This window comes from Misgurnus anguillicaudatus, chromosome 8, assembly GCF_027580225.2.
Source record: "Misgurnus anguillicaudatus chromosome 8, ASM2758022v2, whole genome shotgun sequence".
NCBI classification, from domain to species: Eukaryota; Metazoa; Chordata; class Actinopteri; order Cypriniformes; family Cobitidae; genus Misgurnus; species Misgurnus anguillicaudatus.
In genome coordinates this window covers 24,158,155-24,183,599 of record NC_073344.2, presented here as the reverse complement: position 1 = coordinate 24,183,599, position 25,445 = coordinate 24,158,155, and the positions used below count along the sequence as shown (strand labels likewise).

Here is a 25,445-nt window from a genome sequence, read left to right as displayed (position 1 = left end):
CAAATCGTGCTCACTTTACCTCTGATGGCTGACCTTCGAATGTTTCAGTTGTTAACATTGACCATCTGCGGTGGTCTCAGGAGCGGAGTCCCACGGCCGAGGAGGGATGTGACATTAGAGGATTAGCTACTAGGATTACCTCTCTGATTGCTTCTTTAATATGCAAGGATCCGGAAAGCTTAGGATAGTGAGAGTATAAATAAGAAGTTGGGTTTGCTAGGCTGACTATCAGTGATAATAATGAGCATGTATGGGACACGTTCACTGAGCATGTTAAGATCTGTGATCATTTATGAACTGCGTGTCACTTTGATGATGATGATGGGTGGGTCTCACGTGCACAGAAGTGCAGACCCTGCGGCGTGTGGCCGTGTGTAGTCTCGCATGTGTCAGTGTTAATGTGTGTACCTGACCCAGACCTTTGGCTCAAAAGCTGGGAATTGTGGGTATAGTTAAATAGCATATAATTTTAATAACACATACATGCTTGTTGACCTTGTTTTACATGCAAGTGTACAACACTAAAATCTTATAGACCAAAACCACAGTGTTTGTAAATTTATATCACAGTAATTGTAACAATACTAAAAAGAAATTTTTTTTTGCTGTGAATGCAAAGGAATTAGGTTGAAATTCCTATGTTTTGATTATATAGCAAATTAAATATTTAAATATTTAAATAAATGCAAGTTAAACATTTAAATAAATAAAATGTTATGCATCTTTAAATTATGAAAATGCATGGTTGCATTTTTATTTTATGTAAATCTGTACATATGATTGCATGAGAGAGAGAAAGAGAGAGAGATGGATTGTGCGATTGCCAGATCTTCTCAATACTTGCAAACGTCACTGTGCAAAGTAGGTCAGACTGTGAGCTTCCATGGTGAAATACTGTGGTACAGAATCTGTGCTGTGCCGTCTTAATACGACTTATTTCTTTCTAGTCTGCCATTAATACTCTGCCCTTATTCTGTTATGGTTATGTTGCCATTTATAATGTTTGGCTGTGAATAACTACTGTAAAGTGTATACAATATATTTATACTACCTGTATTAAAAGACTAAGAAGACAAACATGATTGTCATTAACATATAATGGATTCACAAGAACAACACTAAAATGCATGTTTGATAGGGGCGTCATGCACCATATTTTTTAAGGGGACACAGTGTGCACATATATATATATATACAGTGCACTCCACAATAATTGGCACCCCTGTTTAATATGTGGTCGTGGACTTCTAAAAATTCTCCTTTTTATTTAAACAACATAGAACCCAAATGCAAAAAAAGACAAAACTCCAACCTTTGATTTAAGTACATTACTTTGGTGGTAAAGAATTTACACATTTAGAAAAAAAAAACTTGAAATCATGCGTTCCACAATTAATGGCACCCCTGATATTAATACTTTGTACAACCCCCTTTTGCCAACACGACAGCACTTAATCTCCTCCTATAACATTTCACAAGACTGGAGAACACAGAGAGAGGCCATTCTTCTTTGCACAATCTTTCTAGATCATCCAGTGTCCTGGGACCGCTCGCCCCACAGGTTTTCGATTGGGTTGAGGTCTGGGGACTGAGATGGCCATGGGAGGACCTTGAGTTTGTGACTGCTGAACCATTTTTGTTTAGGTTTTGCCACATATTTTGGATCATTATCCTGCTGAAAGCCCCAATGACGACCCATCTTCAGCTTTCTGGCAGAGGCCCTAGGGTTTTTATTTAAAATGTCCTGGTAGTTCAAAGCGTTCATAATGGCATGCACCCTAACAAGGTTCTGAGGGCCTTTGGAAGAGAAACAGACCCACAGCATTACAGATCCTCCACCTTACTTCACGGTGGGCATGAGGTGCTTTTCGGCATACTCATCTTTTGTTTTACGCCAGACCCACTTAGAGTGTTTGTTGTCAAAAAGCTCAATCTTAGTCTAATCTGACCAAAACACATGATCCCAGTTGAAGTTTCAGTACCGCTTAGCAAACTCCAGATGTTTACGTTTGTGAGAAAAGGCTTTTTCCGTGCATGCCTCCCAAACAGCTTGTTGGCATGTATAGAGGTTCTGATAATTGTTATGGAGACTTTGTAACCTCAAGATGCCACTCTTTGATGCAATTCTGTGACAGTAAGCTTAAGAAAAATCTAAATATCCTCCTCACTGTGTGTTGTGGCAAGATAAACTTGGGACCTCTTCCAGCCTTGTTTGTCACTGTTCCAGTTGTTTTAAACTTCTTAATGATTCCTCTGACTGTAAATACGGGCAAGTTAAGGCGAGTGGCTATTTTCTTGTAGCCATTGCCTGACTTATGAAGGTCGACACACATCTGCCTTACTTGAATGGTGTGTTCTATTGTCTTTGCCATGATGATAAATGGGTAAGAGAATTAGACCTCTTTGTCACGTCATATTTATACTCCAGGGAAACAGGAAGTCATAAATTACTAATTAAAACTTCCTAGATACCCTGACCAACTTTAGCAACTACAGAAAAATATATTTAAAACTTTTTTTTATTATTTTTCATAGGAATTGTTAGAGGTGCCAATAATTGTGGAACAGGTGATTTTATAATATATATTTTTTTCCTAATTTGTGGACTTTTTAAAAATTATTATTAACTTGTGCTAAAGGGTATATTTTTCAAAATTTTTCTGTTAGAGATTATGCTTCTGCAAAAAAAAAGAAAGAATTAATTTGATCGCTTTTAACACATCTTAAACAGGGGTGCCAATAATTGTGGAGGGCACTGTATATATATATATATATATATATATATATATGATTCAAAATAATGACATATTAGCATTATATTTACATCTGAAATAGCATTTTTGTTTATTTACATTTGTTTAATGACTTGTTTAATTGTGCCATTAATGCATTTGCACAACAACTGTGTTAACTGTGTATAAAATTAGTGTAATTTTAAATCCATAAAGTATATAAACAATATAAAATGACATAAACTGCATTCATATGATTGATTTTAATGTTCAACACTGCAAAAGCAATAATGCTGTAATCTGCACTTTGTTTATTTTCAACTTTTCTTTTAATTGCAAAATTAAAAACTTTAAAAATATGTTTATATAAAATTATTAGAGAAATGCATTTTTGCATAAAGTTTTACTTTATATGTGAGCATATGTGACTCTGGCGTCGTACCAAGATAAATCTAGAAATCATTAACGTCGAGACTGTCACATTTTAAACCATACATTTTCTAAACAGCAGAGGTTAACTGCGCATTACCGTATTTGTTTTTTTTTTTTTTTGCTTTTCTGACGACGTTTTAATTCTTCAGATAGAAAAATGCAGCAGCAAGGAGCCTGCGAGTCTATGATGGCGCTCAAATGCTGATGACGTCTGCAACTGCTGTCTATAATCTGGCTTTTCTTTTTTAGTATGTGCTTATTGCCACAGAGAGATATATGATTAATTTATTCATGGTTACACAAGAAGCAGAGCGAGTCAGTTGCTTATCTTTTCCAGTTCATCCTCTGTTATACTGAGTGCAAACATATAAGATAAACAAAATGGAAATACAGTACAGTCTGTCAAAGAGTTGGTAAATTTATACACTGTAAATATTTGGATGTAGTTGGAAACAGTGGGATTGTATGGCAGTACAATTACAGCTCAAAGGAATGAGAAAATTGTCCAGATTACATAACATGTCAGGGTTATATACAGTGTGTTAGATGTTTATACTAAAATCCCTTAGAGAAAAAAAACTTGACGTAAATGTGTCGAGTGTGCAGTAATAATGTAGAGCTCTCATTTGTGTCATTGGTTTAGTTTAGTGATGAGTAACATTTAAAGCAACACTATGTAGTTTCCATGTAAAAATGACTCCCCCATGTGGTTGAAAAGCGCAACAGTGCCTGGTATCAGACACTCTTCTGCAGGCAGGGGGAGGGGTGGGGCTGTGTGCTCTACCCCCCACCGCCACTTTCAGAGTGTGCTTGTAGCAGCTAGGAGGCAGCTCAGGTTGCAGCAACAGTACAATTTGTCCAGTTAAAAGTTGTTCTATCACTGAAATAATTTTAGAGACATTATTTAAGGGTAAAAAAATACATATTGTTGCTTTAAAATGACTTTCTTTTTATATCTGTGAATCTACTGAAACATTGTTAAGATCTTTGTAGAAAAACTTGAAATTGTGACAACCAGGAGAGAAAGTGATTTACCTTGGCTTGTTATCTAGGTGACACATTTATATAAATCTGCCCTGCTTTCCTGGAAACATATTAGGACATAAATCCTATATACACAGTGTATTCATCAAAAATCCTGACTTCTGGTGTAATTATGTCAATTTTTGCCATATATATCTGACCCTGGACCACAAAACCAGTCATAAGGGTAAATTTTTTGAAACTGAGATTTAAAGAGGACCTATTATCCAATTTACATTTTTTCCTTTGATGTGTAAGTGGGTATTAGTACATATGCAAAATGGCGCGAGTTATCGTCTTCAACTTAAATCTCTTTTCTTGGACTATATCAAACACGACGGTCATTATCATATTCCCGGCCGCTTCTGATTCATAGCATGTAAGTGGTCTATGTTTTCATATTTAAAGACTTTACTACTGACTAAACCATGATTCAAACTTAAGTTTGTGCAGTGAAGGGTAGCACTTGTTGTTTGTCGTTTATACGATCACAAATGCAGACATGGTTTTAATGTTTAGTATCCTTAACTTACCAATCTATCCTGCTCAAGCCATGCTGGTAAAGTTGATCGATCAGCTTGGTCATCTGCATTTTTTGGACTAGATTCAGCTCGTATTGATAAGGTAGTAAAGACGATATTAACTCCTGTCAGCATTGTATTGGGAGCTAATCTTCAAAACATGGTAAGGAGCGTCACATTTCCAGCTGACGTCAGAAGTATTCGGGCCAATCACAATGTTCTTGTTAACTGTCCAATCGGAGAACACTGCACTTTTCAAAACTATGAGCTTTGCACAAAATCAATGCTTTTAAGGGAGGTAGGGCATAGAGGAACAACAATAATGTACGGTATGTGGAAAATAATGTGTTTTCATAACCATAAACCACGCAAAGTAATGTAGTTTTTAGCAATGTAATAGGCGCGTTTTAAACATCATCTGAATGCTAAATAAATAAGCTGTCCATTGACTTAGGGTAGGACAATATTTAACTGAGATACAACTATTTAAAAATCTGTATATTAAAAAAAATGCTTTTAAAGTTGTCCAAATGAAGTCCTTAGTAAATGCATCCACTCACAAAAAAATAAATGTTTTGATATATTAACAGGAAATGTACAAAATATCTACTTAATAGTACTATCTTTACTTAATATCCTAATGATTTTTAGCATAAAAGAAATATCGATCATTTTGACCCAAGCAATGTATTGTTGCCATTTGCTACAAATATACACATGCTACTTACCTCTTTCCCGCCAGCGTTTAAAAAAAAGTTGCCAGCCAATCTGCTTTCAAACAAAAAAAACATTTCATCCTACATTCATTTGTTCTCTTTTATCACCTTTCAAATATGACTTTTAATGGAGATCAGATTTAGAGCGATCATCAAAACTTTTCGGTTTTATAAGTTTGGTAAAAGCGCCACCTGGTGGATAATAGTGAAAATTCGTCATTGGCAGTGAAGCTTTTCTCTTAATTGATCAATGGTGGAGAAAAAGTTAAGGTTTTGTGTTCCAGGGTCACATACATATTTCTATGTAAAAATCTCCTTCATGGCGACATTTTCTAGAATCGTTATTAACACTCTGGGGTCGACTGCGGCGCAGGTGCCGCAAACTTTTTATTTTTCAATCACTCCGCAAAGAGACTTAGACTTACTTGCTGATTTTGAAAATACAGATATGATTTATACATCATTTACAACGTTAAAGTGTCTATTTTTTTTCTATCCACTCCCAATAAAAACAGAATGTTGTTCTTTTCGCAAAATTAAGAAAATAAACATGATGCGCGTTTTGTTCTCTCTCCCTCAGTGAAGTCCTTTCAGAAACACGTCAGAAAAATTAACTGTAACAATTACTTGTCATAGAGACAAAAGATAAATGTCTACATAATGCTTGGAATGTCAGCTTTTAAATGATGTGAGATCGAAAACAGATATTGTCATTCGGTGTAAACTGTATTAGAAGAGGGAGATGTACCGTCTCTCTCCTGTTACCTGTTTATCTGTAATGAGATGAGATCGCCACACCCCCGTGCCATTGAAGTGAATGAGCAGAAACATCCATATGCATAACTCGTGCCTCCTGAAGTCAATGTATACACAATCCACAATTCAGTCTCTCCATTCCTTGTTGTTTCATCCGAATGCACCAAACATGACATCTAAATCCTTATTTACTTGCATATGTGTGTCAGTATCTCCAGACGCGAGTGTTTTCTTTGTTCTTCCGCCAAACATTTCACGCGATGGGAACGCACATACACAAACACGCGAGGCAGGAAATTCGACGCGCTTTTTGGTATTCTTATAAAATAGACAATTGCAAACAGTACAATCCTTATTTAGTTGCGTCTAAGCACAAATCTCCGCACAGCAAGTTTATTAAACACAGGATCACTCGCGTGTGCACACATACAGCTTTCATGATCAACACGTGAGGGAGTAACTTAATGGCGGCGGCTGTAAACAAACATTGATAATCACGCTTGTCCCTTGTTGTGTTTCTACTATAATGATTACAAAAACACAAATTAGAGTCCAGACAACGATAGACTGTTGTTCTTTTGATCTTTTTACTGCACAAAAGTAAACATCTCGCTGGCCAACCAAACACTAACCACCCTGTGATCGTTTTACAATGGCCAAAGAGTACCTTTACCATGCTACTGTGGTTTTTAAAAGGTAACTTATACTTGTGAAATTAATAGAAAATATTTCTCTCATATTGAAAAGTAAACCTTATCATGGTTTTACTACAGAGAAAGTTACGTTCCTGTTGAACATCCCCACAAGGCTTATTATGTGGCTCATTATGCAACTCTTTTGTTCCTCAGCTGTCAATCACTGATTATTCAGGAGCTATCCCACCTCCACGCATACAGCCTTTCCCAGGAAAAAGTGTCTTAGAAATTGTAAATCAATATATTGTTTTATGTGAATGAGTAGGCTGAATGCTTTTCACATCATTTTGAAGAAAAAACTCTATACTACTAGATCCTGTTTTGAAAAGTCTTGGGAAAACATGTTTAGAATGAGTTTTGTGGACTTATATCAGTGACATAAAATTTTGCTTTTTCAAAAACCACGCATACACATTTTTCTCTCAAAAATACAAACATGTACATACATGTTGATTATATAATATTGTAGCCCAGTTTGTGCTGAACGCAGTGTTATGAGACTTTTGCCATTTATATGTTTTTAACTCTTTCACCGCCAGAGTTTTTAAAAAAAGTTGCCAGCCAGCGCCAGCGTTTTTCATGATTTTCACCAAAGTTTAATGCCTTCCAGAAAATGTTCTTCTTTAAATATATAAACATACAATATACCAAATGAAAGAACAGACCCTCTGCTTTCAAACAAAAAAAACCGTTTCATCCTACCTTCAGTAGTTCGTTTGTAATCAGCTTTTGAATATGGGTAGGTTTCTGCAAAAACACCACATTTGAGCAAAAACCGAGATAATTCCATTTTTGTTACGGACTTTTCATAGAGATCCCATTCAGAGTGATCTTTAAATCAGACGCGGACATGCAGCCGCTTGCCATAGGGCAATACTTCCGGGTTTAAAAAGTTGCGGAAGGGCGCCACCTGGTGGATAATAGCGGTATTGCGTAAAGATGGAAATACTTGTCATTGGCGGGGAAGTGTTTTCTCTTAATTGACAAGATCTCGTCAATGGCGGTGAAAGAGTTAAGCAACTGAAAAAAGCACAAATGTCAGTGCATGTCAAAACTTCCCCAGGGCCCTAAAAACCCCTTAGACCCCAGAGGGTTAAATTAGTAATTTTTTCTTCTGAGAATTTAATGATGTAGTTCATATAGAAATATAAAAGGAAATCTGGAAGACATTGCTAAGATCTCTGCTGAATCTGAAGTCACATCTGAGAAGGAAAAGAGATTGCACAGAAATATCTAGAAAAAAATGATATTAAAGAAATTGTGATTTGTCTTACCTATAACGCCTCACAGTTAGGCTGAATTCCCAGAAATATGTTTCAGTGAATAAATGTCGTATATATCTTAATAAGCTACAGCTCAGTGAAAGGTAGGGCTGTTGAAAGCTCATAGGTTGCAGGTGAGGCTGACAGCGAGCGATCATTCATATATATTGAGTGATGACAGATTCTCTGTTTAAAGTGAAGTGCATCCTGGAAGGAAACCCTGACTCACGAGCATACATTCGCTCATCTAGTCACGTCTAGTGAGAAATGAAAGAAACATGAACTTGTTGAGGCCAGAAAGCAGAAAGCATCCATCAGAATAATCCTAAAATGTAAACACTCACAGGACCAGTAAACTGCATAAAGAATAGGTACAGCCATTCAGCATTGCATCACCGTGGCACGGCTGAACCTGTGCCCTCAAAAATACACGTCACAGGTAAAACCTCTGGGTACTGTGGGATATTTTAAGTCAAACATGAGTGGATTTAACTAAAACTGTTTGCTTTGTTAAGCATTCAGGCTGAACACAATTTACATAAGAAATACTTTGTCGATTGGTTAGGGTTAGGTTAGGGTTAGGTTAGGTTATAAATATAAAAAAAAGATTTTTTTTCAGAATTATCACAATGTTAAACATAGTGGAAGGATGTTATGCGGTTGCTTATTGTAGGAATGAAGTACATATACAGTATCTGCTATAATCTTTATGATGATATGTATAAAGTACCATGGAGAACTGTATAAATAAGAATAATATGAGAATCCTACAGTATCATATATTATGTATGTATTGGCATCACTGTTTCATACTAAAGTCTCAGTCATTTTTCTGCAAAAGCGTCTGATGGAATTGAACATCAGAGCTCTTACGTAAGAGCTTATCTGGGACAGAATCCTCCACGTCCATCCAGGCGTTGCATAAGACGTTTCCGCACACCGCGCTTTATTTCTACTGCGGGATCAAGAATCATACATTTTTCAAACCCGTTTAGCACACACAAAGCTTTTGAACTGCTCATCCTTCATTTATTTATGGAGTTCATTACGTTTGCTTGGTTTAATTAGTTCTTTTATGGGATCTGTGTGGTTTGCCAGTGGAGAGTCTCATCAAAACAGCAATGCTTTGCACTGAAGACTCGACTCACGATTGATTTTAGTAGACTTTGACTTTGGTATGTTGCCTAAATTAGGACCACGATATCTCAACAGGCATAAAAGTATGGATTGAAATATATTGAGCTCATAGCAATGCATTCTGGGATATACATGATGCTGTCTTAGAATTTGTCCTAAACAAGTTATTGCTCACTATTTGTCTCACATTGGGACACACATTTTAATTCTGTCTTCATAGGAAGCTCATTAGGGATTGAAATGCAGCATACGTGTCATTGACTTATTAGTAGTCATATTTCCTTTGGTCCCGCTAAGCATTTGTTTATTTGAAGTTGTACAAAGCCAATGGTTCCACGTGTAATCCGTCTCTATCCCTCTTAAAGGTTATTCTGTTGTAACAGAGATGAAAGTTGAAGGCTATTGGCCAGCCAGGGGACTTGAAAGAATAAAAGATAAACGTACAGCACTTAACATGGACTCATCAATTCAAGTGTCTTTGAATTCAATGCGTTTGTGCTCAGAATCCCAAGTGCTTCAGATGTATGGCTTTCATCTTAATTCATTCTCATGTTGAAATCAAATGAAGATTCGGATTTATTTCTGTTTCATGTTTTTAACCAGATTGTTACATTTTCTGGAGAAGCCGGGAGTGTTTTTAGCTCGTGCAAAACTGGCAACCACCCACAACATGGCTGTCAGAGAATTGCTATATTGTTTCTAGAATAGATGCGGCAGTGTTCTGAGTGGTTGTTACAGTTTTGTGGGTGGTTGCTAGGGCTTTGCTAGTTGGATGCTAAGGCTTTCCTAAATGAGTCCTGACTGGTTGCTAGGGTGATGTGGGTGGTTGCTAGGGCTTTGCCAGGTGGATGCTAAGGCTTTCCTATATGAGTTCCTTTCTAAATAAGTTCTGAGTGGTTGCTAGGGTGATGTGGGTGGTTGCTAGGGCTTTGCCAGGTGGATGCTAAGGCTTTTCTAGATGAGTTCCTTTCTTGATGAGTCATGACTGGTTGCAAGGGTAATGTGGGTGGTTGCTAGGGCTTTGTTACTTGTAGGTAGTTGCTAAGGCTTTCCTAAATGAGTCCTGAGTGGTTGCTAGAGTGTTGTGGGTGGATGCTTAGGCTTTCCTAAATGAGTTCTGAGTGGTTGCTAGGGTGTTGTAGGTGATTGCTAGGACTTTGCTAGGTGGTTGCTAGGGTGAGTCCTGAATGGTTGCTTGGGCTTTACTCTTGTAGGTAGTTGCTAAGGCTTTCCTAAATGAGTTCTGAGTGGTTGCTAGAGTGTTGTGGGTGGATGCTTAGGCTTTCCTAAATGAGTTCTGAGTGGTTGCTAGGGTGTTGTAGGTGATTGCTAGGACTTTGCTAGGTGGTTGCTAGGGTGAGTCTTGAATGGTTGCTAGGGCTATACTCTTGTAGGTAGTTGCTAAGGCTTTCCTAAATGAGTTCTGAGTGGTTGCTAGAGTGTTGTGGGTGGATACTTAGGCTTTCCTAAATGAGTTCTGAGTGGTTGCTAGGGTGTTGTAGGTGATTGCTAGGACTTTGCTAGGTGATTGCTAGGGGAGTCCTGAATGGTTGCTAGGGCTTTACTCTTGTAGGTAGTTGCTAAGGCTTTCCTAAATGAGTTCTGAGGGGTTGCTAGAGTGTTATGGGTGGATGCTAAGGCTTTCCTATTTCTTTATGAGTCCTGAGGGATTGCTAGGGTGATGTAGGTGGTTGCTAGGACTTTGCTAGGTGGATACTAAGGCTTTCCTAGATGAGATTTAGCCATCTGCACAGATCTCTAAAAGCTTGTGACTGTGAAGACTTGTCAGATTTTTTTCTCTTACACAGCAGATGTTGATGATGTGATAAGTCTTGGATTAGATCCGACCCGGGTGCAGCGGGTCACAAAGGGTATTGAGGAGATCAGAATTCTGGCCTCCGTTTAATACTCTTTAAAGCTTATGAGGTAAATGTACACCACACTATGAGAGATTGATGCGCCATAAACATACCAACCATTTTAACACTAAAGTTTTTGCAAAAATCAACTTGGCACTTTTTGGCACTTTCTTTACAAAACACTTTTCACCATCCAATCAGATATTGATGGATAATACATTGATAACTAAAAAAAAATTCTGCCTTAAATGTTTTGTTTCCTCAAAGATTTACAAGGCATTTTAACTTATTAATATTTATTTTGACAAGAATTGATTTGCTACAACTTACAAAATGAAGTTGACTTATTTCAACTATATTTTTATAAGTTATACCAACTCATCTCTAGTTGAGTGGAACATGGAAACCAAAATGTGTGCGTGCGTGTATGTGTGTGTTAAGCTTATGAGTGACAGGTCTGTATGATTTATTCAGTGTCCATGTCCATCCTGTCGCTCACTTTCAGCTAAAACATACATGCATACACACAAATCACACTTGTCAAAATAATCAATACTGTTTCTCTATCTACTTGATAGAGGAGTGCAACATGTCAACTATCGGAATGAGCGATAAAATGTGTTTTTAGGTCTGCATCTGCCAAGCTATAAAAAGCTTTTCTATTCATCTCAATTATAGCTGTTCGGCTGGCAGGTTGTCAGTTTTTTTCGAGTGAGCTGATATTTAACAGTAGTATTGTTAGTGGTATAAACATCCTACAACGTCATAGACAATAGCGTGCAAATGATCTATTTCATGCTTTTAAGAGCCTCTCAGAAATCTGTCACTGTTTAACATCTGTTGTAATCTAATGAAAGATCTGCAATTTATATGTTGCTTGAAAAATAGTGGTGAACATGAACTGGCAGTCATTAAAACAAAAGCAGCACAGAACAATAAAGATCTGTCTCACTATCATGAGGTGAGACAGTTAGCCGGTCCTCAGCTGTTGGCAGGAGGAAAGCGGTTTGTTTTGATGTGACTGCTTGGGTTAATTCACAGAAGAAGCATAGACAGGTTTCATTGTGGTGTAAGATGAATGAAAGAGGAGAGGTGAAGAACCAGAACGGTGAAGATAAGTCGACTTCAGAGAGCCGCATGATTTCCACAAAGACCCGAGTGAATCCTGAGCCATTGCATGGGAATTATGGAGATCTAAAGGAGCTGTTTTCAATGCTTGTCTGTCTCGTTTCTTTGGCAGCAATGGCTGTTCGGCGATTGATAAAAAAATATTTGCCATAAAATATGTCTGCTATATCACGAAAATATCATGAAGTTTATAGATATGTTATCTAGAGATCACTGACTTGCATGAGAAAGTAACAGACACGCTGAACTTCCGCCATAAATTGTGTGATACAGTGAAGTGTGTTATGAATATGAATATATCCATTCCTCCTCCTGAGACGACTGATTGAACATGGTGAGATGCTGGATTGGTTTCCAGTGAAAGTCGTGCAAAGGAAGCATGCACAGCAGAAATAACAACTTGTTTTTGTGAGGACTTTATCCCTTTGGTCTGTCATTCGTCTCTTTTATACAGAAACTCAAGCGAAAGGTCATGCAACACCATGCAACACTGAACTAAAGCCGGTGTAAATTACTTTTTTGACCCTCAGATGATGGGAATGTAGGATAAAACTAGTCATTTTGTGAGGAATTGAATAGCATTGCACAGGTTTAATAAATAATACAGCTCATTATTTAACCCTTTTAATGATGAAACACTTGATTTATACTGTAGCTCACATATGCAGAGAGTTTTATTGGGACTAAATACGCTGACAGTAATACTGTAGGGGGAAACTAAAACTCATTCACTGAACTTCTACATCTGTTGTTCACATTCAGGGTATTTTGTTTTATATGCTTGACTTTTTTTAAAGTCAACCATACAAAAAAGTAAAAAGAGCTGAAATTACAAAAAAAGCAATTTCAGAAATTACTGCGGTGTAAACGCCCATATACTTCAGCCTGATCTTACAGAAATATATACACAATTTATGAGGTGGCTAATTCATATGATATTAATAATTTACAAAAATATACAATAAATAAAAACAATAATGAAGCTCAAGCAAAGATATTGGATATAACATGATTGAGCACTCATATTACCAGCCGCCGATCGGTCAGCGCAGCGCCGCATTACAGTTTTTTTCCAGATGCTAGGACACATTTCTCAATACTTAGGTCACTTTTGCAAAACTCTTCACACAGTGAGCACAACAGTAGTCTATGTGGACTAAACTGAGGATCAATTATCAATTCTTTGGCACAAAATGCATTCAATGACTACATCTCTCAAATTTCATGAATTCTTTTCTCACTCAAACGCAACAACAAAACTCTTTGTACATACAGGCCAATTTACACATGCTTACATACTGTTTTCAAAACTGTTAAACTTATGTTCAAAACAATGACATAATACAAAACTGAATAAGACAGCAATTTGCTACATTTCTACTGTAATATTTTAATGAAATATACTTTAAATCTTAAAATTAAATGCTATAAAAACTATTGGACAATTGAACCAGCCACTGCTGTCCACAGCCGAGTAGATTAGCATTACTACTGTATCTATCTGTATCAGTGGATGGTGTGCGTACAAATTATTGTATTTTGGAATTACGCAATGCAAGTTGTTGTAGTACATTTTGAATGTGAAATTAACTGTTTTTGCTAAGCTGAAATTAGGTTAGGAGAACTGTGTGAAGCCTAAGTATTGAGAAATGTGTCCTAGCAAGACTCAATATGGCCGCTCTGGCTACAAAAGCCCCGCCTTCCAGTTAACAGATCCAATCATATGATTCCCCGGGGGGAGGAGCTAATGTGCTGCGCTTGACAACCTGTGCGCAGGTGCAGTAGCTTATACTACTTCAAAAATTGTGTTTTAGGGCAGTTATGGTACAGTTTAATTGTTGATCAGAAATATGTTGTTTAATTATGATATAAGCATGCGGTTATCTGTCTTTCCTCAATCAAGAACATAGGACTTTAGTCTTGCATGACTAAATTAACTGCCCGTAGGCGTTGCAAACATGGCTGCTTAGTAGTCAACTTCCCTTGCGACGAAAGCAGATCATACTAAAACATACAAATGAGATTGCACGTAACTGAAATGAATTGGGCACCTCGTAACATTGTTATTTTGTTTAGGGTGACCATACGTGCCATTCATCCTGGCCAGGATTTCGATGCGTCTTTGGAAAGTTGTATTTGTTGACCGCATATGGCATTCGGTTAAAACATAAGACATACAATCGTAATTGACAAATACGACTTCCGGAAGACGCACCCGAAATCCAGGCCAGGACGCGTCCGGGAGGAATGGCACGTATGGTCAACCTAATTTTTTTTCATATTTCATTTTAAAGTAATGTTGGAAATTTTGTATTATTTTCTCATCATTGAGACTTTGTCTTTGTTGTGATGAATGTTTGTGTTACTACGTTCTAAAGTTGTGTGTGTTGTGTGCGTTTCTCTCCAGTGGTCAACACCACCTGTCAACCCAAAAAAGGTGAGAGACAGGCAGACTACTGCCGTGTGCGTGACACGCCACACGTGTGTACACGCAAAACCCTGTGTCGTTGTGTGTCATTGTCTTGAACTTTTCTTGTTAGAAAAGTTCCTTGTACGTTTGCATAGTTTTGTTTGTGTTTATGTATGTTTGTCTGTGTTTGTGAATGTTCCTCTAAATGTCTATTGTGATTGTAACCCTGAAAAGTTTGAAATGAGAACACGTATATTGTGACTAAATGTAAATTTGTGGGTGATCTGTTTTGGTGTCTTTTGTGTTGATGATATCTTCAGTGGGAAGCGTATAGAAAAGTTTCTAACTCCTGCATTTGAGCTAATTAACTAAACCTCGAACTGCATTTGAGCTCTTGACATTTGTGTAATCTTACGTTATCTCACCAGACAGACGATGAGCTGAGGAGTTTCATATCTAGGTTACGCACAGCAGGTTCACCTTTCCGATATTATCTTAATTGTTAGATGTTATCTCGAACAAATCCTATTAGTTTAATCCTGATGAATTAGTCAGAGATTCTCCAGTAGAGTTGGAGCGAAGCGAGTGTGGGATGTTGGATCTCATTAGAAACCGTTTTAAAGTTTCATCACTCAAACGTTTAGTCACTCTTGAGCTGAATACTGGAATTTTTATTTCAGACACGGAGTCTTATTCTGATTACACTTAATAAATGGATTATGTGTAAGGTCATGGAAACACGTAAAACAGTAAAAAGTCGTAAACGGCTAAAGCAAAATCACTCCATGCATAAATGCCTTAACTGGCTTATTCGCAGTTTTGTTCATGTGTTCATGTCTCTGCGTGCAAAATATAAATGTCCCACTCAGAAGCGTAAAGTAATGCATAAAAGTCTGTTCTCGACTTGTGAGGTTAGAATTAAAAACTCATGTTATACTGTCAGAAATAAAGTACAAAACTGTACCTTTTCTGTCACTGCGGTGGTACCCTCAATGGGTTCTTTTTGTACCTTTATGGGTATATAACACATTAAAATTTTGTACCTTTTGGGGTACAATATTATACCCTAAGAACCTATATATTTCTGTGTAACTTAAGAAACAATTTTTTTATCAGACTAATTGTGCAAAACACTTACACAATAGATCCTTAAAGGGGACATTTCACAAGATATTTTTAATATGTAAAATAAATCTTTGATGTCCCCAGAGTACGTATGTAAAGTTTAAGCTTAAAATACCATAAAGATAATTTATAATAACATGTTAAAATTGCCACTTTGTATGTGTGAGCAAAAATGTGCCGTTTTGGGTGTCCTTTAAAATGCAAATGAGATGATATCTGCACTAAATGTCAGTGTCGTTGTTGGATAGTGCAGATTAAGGGGCAGTATTTTCCCCTTCTGACATCACAAGGGGAGCCTAATTTCAATGACCTATTTTTTAACATGCTGCAAAGAATGGTTTACACATTTTCGATCACTGGGGATCCGAACCGAACACATCTCCAAATCCTGTGGAAATTATTTGATTTGCATGTAAATGCATGAAAACAGGTTTCTATTAAGCTCATTTTTGATTTTGATTATTTTGTGCGTGTAAATGCATGCCCTGTGTCTAAAAATGCACACTCCTCTTTATTTATACGTCTCTGTATATCTGTATTGTTTTTGCACTTTACAGCTGCTGCTTATGTAGAAATAGTAACATATTAGTTTTAATATTTAAGGCTGAGTCTTACATAAACAATTCATATTTAAGTCAAAAAGGCTATTATTCGTATTTTCCATTAGGATTTTGCATTGTGACATTTCATGACAACTTTTGCGACTTTACTTAATGGTCCTAGAAATATATTTTGACATTATAAAAAAATGTTTGTTTTTTTTAGGTGAAATATGATCTGAGCATCACATAACACTGACATTAATGTAATTACCAATACCATGATATTTAAGATCTTGCCTATATGTCTCAAATTCAGTACCATGGTATATTCTGAAGTATCATGGTATTATCATTACATGCATTGTTTTTTTACATTTGTGTTTTTTTTAAATAAGGGGTTTAGAAGATGTTTCTCCCTTAACTTGATTTAAGGTTTTTAAATTATAATCAATCATGTTAGTTTGCTAGACTTAACTGGTTTAGTTATACTGCCAGCTACCCTCCCAGTTTCACCAGCTGACCTGGTTATCCAAAACCTCTGTGAAACCATCGATCCAAACCATCCTGACCAGCCTTTGCCAGAAAAACCACCTAGAGATCTTTTTAAACAAAATATTAAGTCTGAATATCCAAATAATCTAAATATATTCAGCGTGTATCAATATGTACCTTTAACCATCATTGGCTTCATCTTCTCTCTGTTTGATCGTAAATCGTTGTGAACCGCGTGTGCTCGACCGGTCTGCCAGACTTTTCGGAAAAAAAGGTGATATTGTTAGACTACAAAGGAAGCGAAGCGAGGCCGTTCCACAGGGTTCAAATAGTCCTTTTGAAGTGCCAGCCTTATTACAAAATGTGCAGTTTACCCTCGCACCTACGCTCACACACACACTGAAAATTGGTGCTTTTAAAAGCTTAATGGAGCTGTCGTTCAGCAGGTCCCAACCTGCAGCCATCTGCATGCTATAAAAATACAAAGATGCACAAAAACATTTTCCACTTCATGAGAAACTGTGCAGGATATATTAAAGATTATTCAGCCTGCAGTTGGGTTTGTAAAATATGTTAAGGAATAAATTAAAAGAAATAATGCATTGCAACAGAATGGATAACAAATCTCAAATGTGTGAACTGAACTATGATTTTACTATGATTTGACATGAAGTGTTGCATTTTATAAATTACTTAATAAAATATGCGCTTAAAGGATTACTCCACTTTTTATAAACATCTCTGATCATTTACTTACCCCCATGACATCCAAGATGTTTTTGGACCTCAACAGTTTTAATGCAGCTTCAAAATACTCCCAACCGAGGCATAAGGGTCTTATCTAGTAAAATGCTATATTCGCTAATCGCTAATTTCATTAAAAAAACACTAGCCGTGAGATGCACCAGCATGACCTTACGTATTACGTAATCACGTCGAAAGGTCACGCATGATGTTCATGAAACTAGGGCTTCAGTGTTTACAAATGTGGAGAAAGAGGAGTGTTTAGACGTTGTTATATGTGGAATGATACTAACTAATGTATTTGTGTACGTTTATTGTTTAAAACCCTGCAAGTGTGTATTTCACAAATCTAACGTGTGGCCTATCAGCGTGATTATGTAATACGTAAGGTCACGTTTACGCATCACATGGCTAGTGCAAGATGAGAATTTGTGGTTTAAAAGTACATCTTTTTTTATTTTTCTTAGTGAAAATGACTTGGTTTTGCTAGATAAGACCCTTTAGAAGCTTTAGAGCCCTTTGAAGCTGCATTAAAACTGTTGAGGTCCACTAAAGTCTGGAGAAAAATCCTGAATGTTTTCCTTAAAAAACTTAATTTCTTCTCGACTGAACAAATAAAGGCATATTACACATATTGGATGACATGGGGGTAAGTAAATTATCGGGATTTTAGCGCAAAAGGATTTGGGTTCAGTCCCAACATAAACTGATAAAAATGCAGTGTAACCGTGGGTTCACACCAGCCGTGTTTGAGGCGTCAAATTTGTGTCTACCGCATCTAGTTTGCCGCTTGAACATTTTGAGTTTACTCGTTTTAGTCACGCGTGAAAGCCGCGCGTGAAATTCTAGTCATCGAGACATTTACGTGGAAATTTGCGTCATGGGAGGGGCTTCTGCGACTCCGTTGGCTTTCTGTAATCATGTCACTACTAGAGCAAGCTCCTGATTGGTTAATGCGGCGCGTTTTTCCGCCAAAGTTCACATTTTTTACCTCGCACGTTTGCCACGGCAATGCTCAATTTGGTGTCATTCGCACAATCTAGACGTGCAAGTAAGGTGGAACCGCGTCAATCGCACCAGGCTAAATGCCTCATTCGCACCACGAGACCTTGCAAGACGCACCTCAACGTGTCTTCACATTGACTTAACATTGAAATCACTCGCAGTTGCCTCTACTGTGTCTGGTGTGAACGCAGCATAACGTGGGTTCACACCAGCCATGTTTGAGGCCCCAAATTTGCGTCTACCGCATCAAGTTTGCCGCTTGAACATTTTGAGTTTACTCGCTTCATTTACATGTGAAAGCCGCGTGTGAAATTCTAGTCACTGAGATATTCACGTGGAAATTCGCGTCATGGGAGGGGCTTCTGCGACTTTGCTCGCTTCCTGTAATCACGTCACTATTAGAGCAAGCTCCTGATTGGTTAACGCGTTTTTCCGCCAAAGTTCACATTTTGTAACTCGCGTGTTTGCTGCGGCAACGCTCAATTTGTGTCATTCGCACAAACTGGACCCGCTAATGAGGTGGAATCGTGTCTACCGCGTCACGCTAAATGCCTCATTCGTGCCGCGAGACCTCCAGACGCGCGTCAACGTGTCTTCACATTGACTTAACATTGAAATCACTCGCGCTTGACGTCTCTACCGTGTCTGGTGTGAACGCAGCATAACGTGGGTTCACACCAGCTACGCTTCAGGCATCAAATTCGCGTCTACCGTGTCAAGTTTGCCACTTGAACATTTTGAGTTTACTCGCTTCATTCACACGTAAAAGATGCACAAGAAATTCTAGTTATCAAGACTTTCACGCGGAAATTTGCATCATGGGAGGGGCTTCTGCGACTCAGCTCGCTTCCTGTAATCACGTCACTACTAGAGCAAGCTCCTGATTGGTTTGAACGCAGCATAATGTGGGTTCACACCAGCTACGCTTCAGGCATCAAATTCGCGTCTACCGTGTCAAGTTTGCCGCTTGAACATTTTGAGTTTACTCGCTTCATTCACACGTAAAAGATGCACAAGAAATTCTAGTTATCAAGACTTTCACGCGGAAATTCGCATCATGGGAGGGGCTTTTATGACTCCGCTCACTTCCTGTTGTCACTATTAGAGCAAGCTCCTGATTGGTTAACGTGGCGTGTTTTTCCGCCAAAAGTTAAAATATTTCAACTCACTGCAACGCTCAATTCCCGCCATTCGCACGAACTAGACACGCAAATGAGGTGTAATCGCGTCTACCGCGCCACGCTAAATGCCTCATTCGCGCCGCGAGACCTCCAGACGCGTGTCAATGTGTCTTCACATTGACTTAACATTGAAATCACTCACGCTTGACGCCTCTACTGCAGCTGGTGTGAACACAGCATAATTCTCTTTGGATAAAAGTGTCAGCTAAATGCATAAACGTAACCTTAATCTAAATGACTGATTATGTGCAGGTTACGTTGGAATAAAGGTTACACCATCATTCCTCTCTCACGTCAGTCAAAACGTATCTGAGATCTAGACAAACTTCAGCTCTATTTATTTACCTGTCTGCTTTGTTCTTTTCTCTCTTTGAAATGAGATTGTCAGCGCTGTCAGCAATTACCAGAAAATACAGCGACTGTCGAAGAGAGACAAAGTTAGGAAGACAGAAATAGATTCCATATAGCTATGACCCACGACAGATATAGAGGTCAGTCCTCAGAAAAAGCTGTGTGTGTTCATCTGTGTGTGTGTCATTAATTTTTCAAAGCGAACACCTGCAGTGCATCTGTCCAGACCCGACAAAATTATTTGACAGCTCACTTCGGTCAAACCTGATGAGGCAACATTGTGCCCTTTCCTACAGATATCACTCAACTATTCTCTCACGTTATTTTTTACTCTGATTAAGTGTTCAAGTATAGAGGAGGCCAAAATTGATGTTTCCCGGCCCAAGAAGCATCTGCAACCAAGCAAATATTGAATTTAAAGGTCATTGGTTACATCCTGCAGTGTTCATAGGAAATGCATCAGTACAGACAAACAACAAATCATTTTGTAGGATGCCATAATGTAAGATAATATTGTAAAATATCATGTTTGTTTTCATGGATGAGGGGAAGCTGTACCTGCACTTTAAATAAAGCTATTCTCCAACAATAAAGGCTTTGTACTTCAAATTATTATTTGTAAGTTGCAGAAAGAACCCATTTATCATCTTTGTTAGCCTGCGACACAGTCAGACAGATATGTTCATAGCATGACGGACACAAACCACATTTCTTGTTTCACTAAATCCCTGCGATGAAGAAACATTGATCTGTCATCATGGGTCAACATCCCATCAAATGCACGCAGAGTCTTCCACCATATTAATGTCCACAGGCGCTGTTACTCACAACATTACAGAGATGTTTGGACAGATTTGCCCATTAATGCTCCTTCTGGACCAGGGCTTCTCCACGGCGATTTTCCAAATAAAAAGGGGGATGAGATCAAACTGGTCTGTGATCAGTCGTCAAGGGCAACAGATGGTGAGACCGCTGTGCGCGGTGTGTGTGTTGTCTCTTTGCAGATCTCCTGTAATGTGAACGGTTTCATCTATAGAGAAGAATCCTGGAGGTCATAACTGATGAAGGATATACCGGGTCTGTAGTTAGCCTAGACAGTAAAATCAATACCATAACAAACACCTCTGTCTGTCAATGTGTCATCATGTAAAGTAATATTTTATTGTTATTAACAACAACATCGTGTCAATGTCTGGCAGGGCCGGCAGTCGACTTGTGTTAGCTCTGTACGCTGATGTTTCATTTCACATAAGGCTGTAGAGAAACAGCGGTGAATGTGACCAATGCAAAATAAATTGGATTTAATATTTGGTTTCCAGACAGCACAGCTGTGTGGCCGAGCTGAGTTTGTGAAAAGAAAAAGAAAAGATTATGGCATTCGTACATACAGGTGAATAAAAATCATTAGGAAATTACCAATGACCCCCATTTGTCATAATGAGCGGAGGCAGAAATTAACCATTTATTTAAGAGCTATATTTTCCTGAGGCACAAGTATTTTACCTTTAGTTTTTTAATGTCTGCAATCATTATGTGTCAATTTTATTTAGTACAATCATTTCTTAACTAATAAGTTGTTACCATCAACTCATGCATCATGCATCGTAAACATCAACTCATGTTTTATGTGGTATACTGTATATATTATATTATATATTAGGCCTAGATTAGATAATAGATTAGACCAGTGGTTCTCAAACTGGGGTCCGGGACCCCCAGGGGGGCCGCGAGATGGTGCCAGGGGGGCCCCAGTTTCATGACATTTTATAAAATACATTCATTTATCATTAATTCTGTTTAAATAAACCTAAAAAAGAATGGCTACTAACCAACAGCACTACTTTGTATAACTTAATATGTTTTGTTTAATTAAAATGTTAAATTTTAGAACAGTTTTTGTCATAAATTTTCTTGTGGGGGGGCGCGAAGGAACGCACGGTACACAAGGGGGGCCGCACGTGGAAAAAGTTTGAGAACCACTGGATTAGACAATATTTTATTAAGAAATATTAGAAACAATAATTAGAACATTTGTTACTAAAAATAACTCATTACAAAGGATTTTTTAACCCCATTGTTCAACATAAGCTGAATTTCTATCACTTTCTATTGTATTTTAAAGTATCTAAAGCCCTATTTGCACGGGATTACTATTAGCCTACCAGGTGACCTTTAGTGATTTGTAATAATTGCAGAGGTTGTCTGTGATCTGAATCAGCCATGTCTGTAATTTGTAAAGTAAAAATTCCCCTGCAAATGACCTACCATATTTTTTGCCGAACACCGAGGTCCTGTGATAATATTAGTCTCGTGGGAATTGTCATCTCTGTGATTTGGCTGGGTCGTATATCATTTTTCAAGGCTTTTGTTACCTGTGCGCCTGTTTATTTCATTTTGCTCTGTTTCTGTGCCTCTCGCACTGCATCTGAGGAGCGCACATATATATAGAGACACATCCCTCTACTTCTTATGGCTTTCCTTGTGAAACTTGAGGGATTTTTTCTGATTTTAAACGTTTAACCAGTCTCTCCTCGTCTATGTTTGATGTTTAATATTCAGAATGTGCAGAACTGTCATTATTTGAGATCTCTGAGTTTAGGTGTTGTTGTCCACCATCCACTGGTGCTCGACGAGCTGTCTTTACAACACGGCTGGGGACAAAAACTCTGATTAACATGGTAAAGATAGACTACATTTTACCACGTTTTGTGGATTGCATGTATAAGACAGGATGTGACACAAAGCCTCAACATCATATCCATAAGTCAGTAAATGTAAGTAAAATCACAAGCTTTGCTTATCGCATTCCAATAATACTTTACAGTGTTCAAATTATGTTAAAGATTATACGATCGCCTTTTTGTTGGTCCTGGATCAACATTTTAATAAAGGAAAGGCCAAACCCTATACCCATATAGCAAAAAAAAAAAAAACATACTTTCAAATATAATTTTAAATATTTTCAAAAAATTTATTTGCTGAAATATATTTCGAAGTATGTTACATTTATATTCACTTCACACTGTAAGAAAAACTTTATGTTACAAACCTGTAAACAAAAAAGGTTTAAAAGGGTTAAAATTAGGGCTGTCAAAAGATTAATCACATACAAAATAAAAGTTTGTGTTGCATAATATATTTGTGTGTAATTATTATGTATATAAATAATAATAGTGCCGCATTTAAGAAAAAAATCATGTATTTTTTATATATAATATCTATTAGAACAAAATCAAAATTTTTGTATGCGATTAATTGTGATTAATCTTTTGACAGTCCTATTTACAAATTATATATTCAACTGTAAAAATATACTTAAGAAACTTGTATATTTTGACCAGGAATTATTATTTTTTTTTGCCATAAGGGTTGCAAAATTATTATTATTAAATATATTTTTGCCCTGAAATAATTTTGAAATATATGTTAATATTTGAAGGTCAAAACTAAATATATTGTCAAATTAAGAAATATATTTTAATAAACTTTGTGCTAAATGTATTAATAAAAAACAATTGCCGGGCAACCATTTTCAACCTCTCAAAGTAGTATACAAAAATAGTGTTAGAAGAATTCTTCAAAAGTCCCCCTAACCTAATTCCAAATCTAACAATCTGTCAATTCCTCCAGATAACAGCGTGAGGCGCACTTGAGAGATTACATTTATTTCAGACAGAAATCTTTTGGATTTGTTTATTGTGAAATTGGGACAAATAATGAACAGTATCACTTTGTGGCAGTGCAGCATGAGAATTTTAAATTCAAGTAGTCTTTTAATTTTAATAAAAACCAGGGGACCTCCCTAATTTATATAGGGGGTCCTTTAATGCTTATAGGAGATCCGGGACAATCGTAGACCACCCCCCATTGGAACACTGGTATTAATACTCTCCAAAAAAAAAATTTGCTAAATAGCACTAAAAGTGGGTCACTGGCTCGTAATCATGGGGAACTACTTTTAGTGCTAAACATAACCGCTGTAAAACCATATTTTGGTGCATGTGCACAATATTGTGCTATATAGCTCTAAAAATGGTTCCTCTATTACAAGCTTTTAGTACTATTTAGCACCATTTTTTTTTTTTTGGGTGTTGTGAACCTAATTCACAGTAAAACCAGAAAACTCTGTTGAGCTCTTCAGTCTGTTCGTGTTCATTTAAGACTCATCTAAGAATTTATTAACACCACCCGATTTATCCATAAGTGGATTCAGATCCGTGACCAGGCGTGACATGCGTATCAAATACCTTCTGCCTCTTCGTTCTGGAAAGTTCTCCATGGATGATATCACCTCTGCTAATGGCAACACTTTTCTGTAATGACTTTGAAGATGTCAACTGATTAGGGTACACGTTGTGCTATGTGAAGTCTTCAACAGCTGTGAAGCTGGAACACAGTGTTTGATGGTTCAAAATTCATATTCATTTCAGTTTTGGTGATAGCATACGTTTTGATTGTTAAGCGGTGGAACGCTGGGTGCGGGAATCTGAAATTTTAGCTACTCATAAGATTTTACAAAAATAATAAAATGTTATCGCTTGTTATAGAATTGAGCCATTCAGAATTGAGTACCGTTATGTACTACAGATGATAATGATATCAAGTCTAGGCAAGTCTAACCATGTTGTCTGTAGTGCTTTTTTATTATAGGATGGTACAGTATATGTACTGGTTACATTTCAAGACTGCAAACTTATACGATTTTAATGTTTTGGGTTCAAAACAAGTTTAACTCAAAAATAGACTTCTATTGTAGGTGCATTACATGATTTAAATATAGTATGTACATTTATAATTTATGCATTTTATATGTAAAATGTATTGTTAGTGTTGTAAGGAGTGATGTAGTGGTGCCTGGAGAAGTGGAGCATAAATTAAAAGTAGAAGTGGGTATACTCCATGCCAACTAATAAAGAAGTGGGTATACCCCATGCCATCTAATAAAGAAGTGGGTATACCCCATGACATCTAATAAAGAAGTGGGTATACCCCATGCCATCTAATAAAGAAGTGGGTATACCCCATGCCATCTAATAAAGAAGTGGGTATACCCCGTGCCATCTAATAAAGAAGTGGGTATACCCCATGCCACCTAATAAAGAAGTGTGTATACCCCATGCCACCTAATAAAGAAGTGGGTATACCCCATGCCATCTAATAAAGTAGTGGGTATACCCCATGGCATCTAATAAAGAAGTGGGTATACCCCATGCCATCTAATAAAGTAGTGGGTATACCCCATGGCATCTATAAAGAAGTGGGTATACCCCACTCTCCTCTATACACTTAATAGAGTATTGTTTTGTGTAGTTTGTGTATTTGTTTTGGAAAATA

At 37.3% G+C, this 25,445-nt stretch overlaps 1 protein-coding gene across 6 annotated transcripts in view; it reads left to right on the top strand.

The window, feature by feature from the left end:
• The window catches only part of slc12a5a (solute carrier family 12 member 5a), a 149,600-nt gene that overhangs the window by 75,525 nt on the left and 48,630 nt on the right, over nt 1-25,445 (top strand). For 3 of the 6 annotated variants that reach the window (XM_073870521.1, XM_073870522.1, XM_073870524.1), the window contains exon 2: nt 14,669-14,698. The exons of the other annotated variants lie outside the window; for them this stretch is intronic. In XM_073870521.1, the coding sequence (XP_073726622.1) occupies nt 14,669-14,698 (30 nt within the window). The remainder of the gene's footprint in view (nt 1-14,668; nt 14,699-25,445) is intronic. 6 annotated transcript variants of the gene reach the window in all.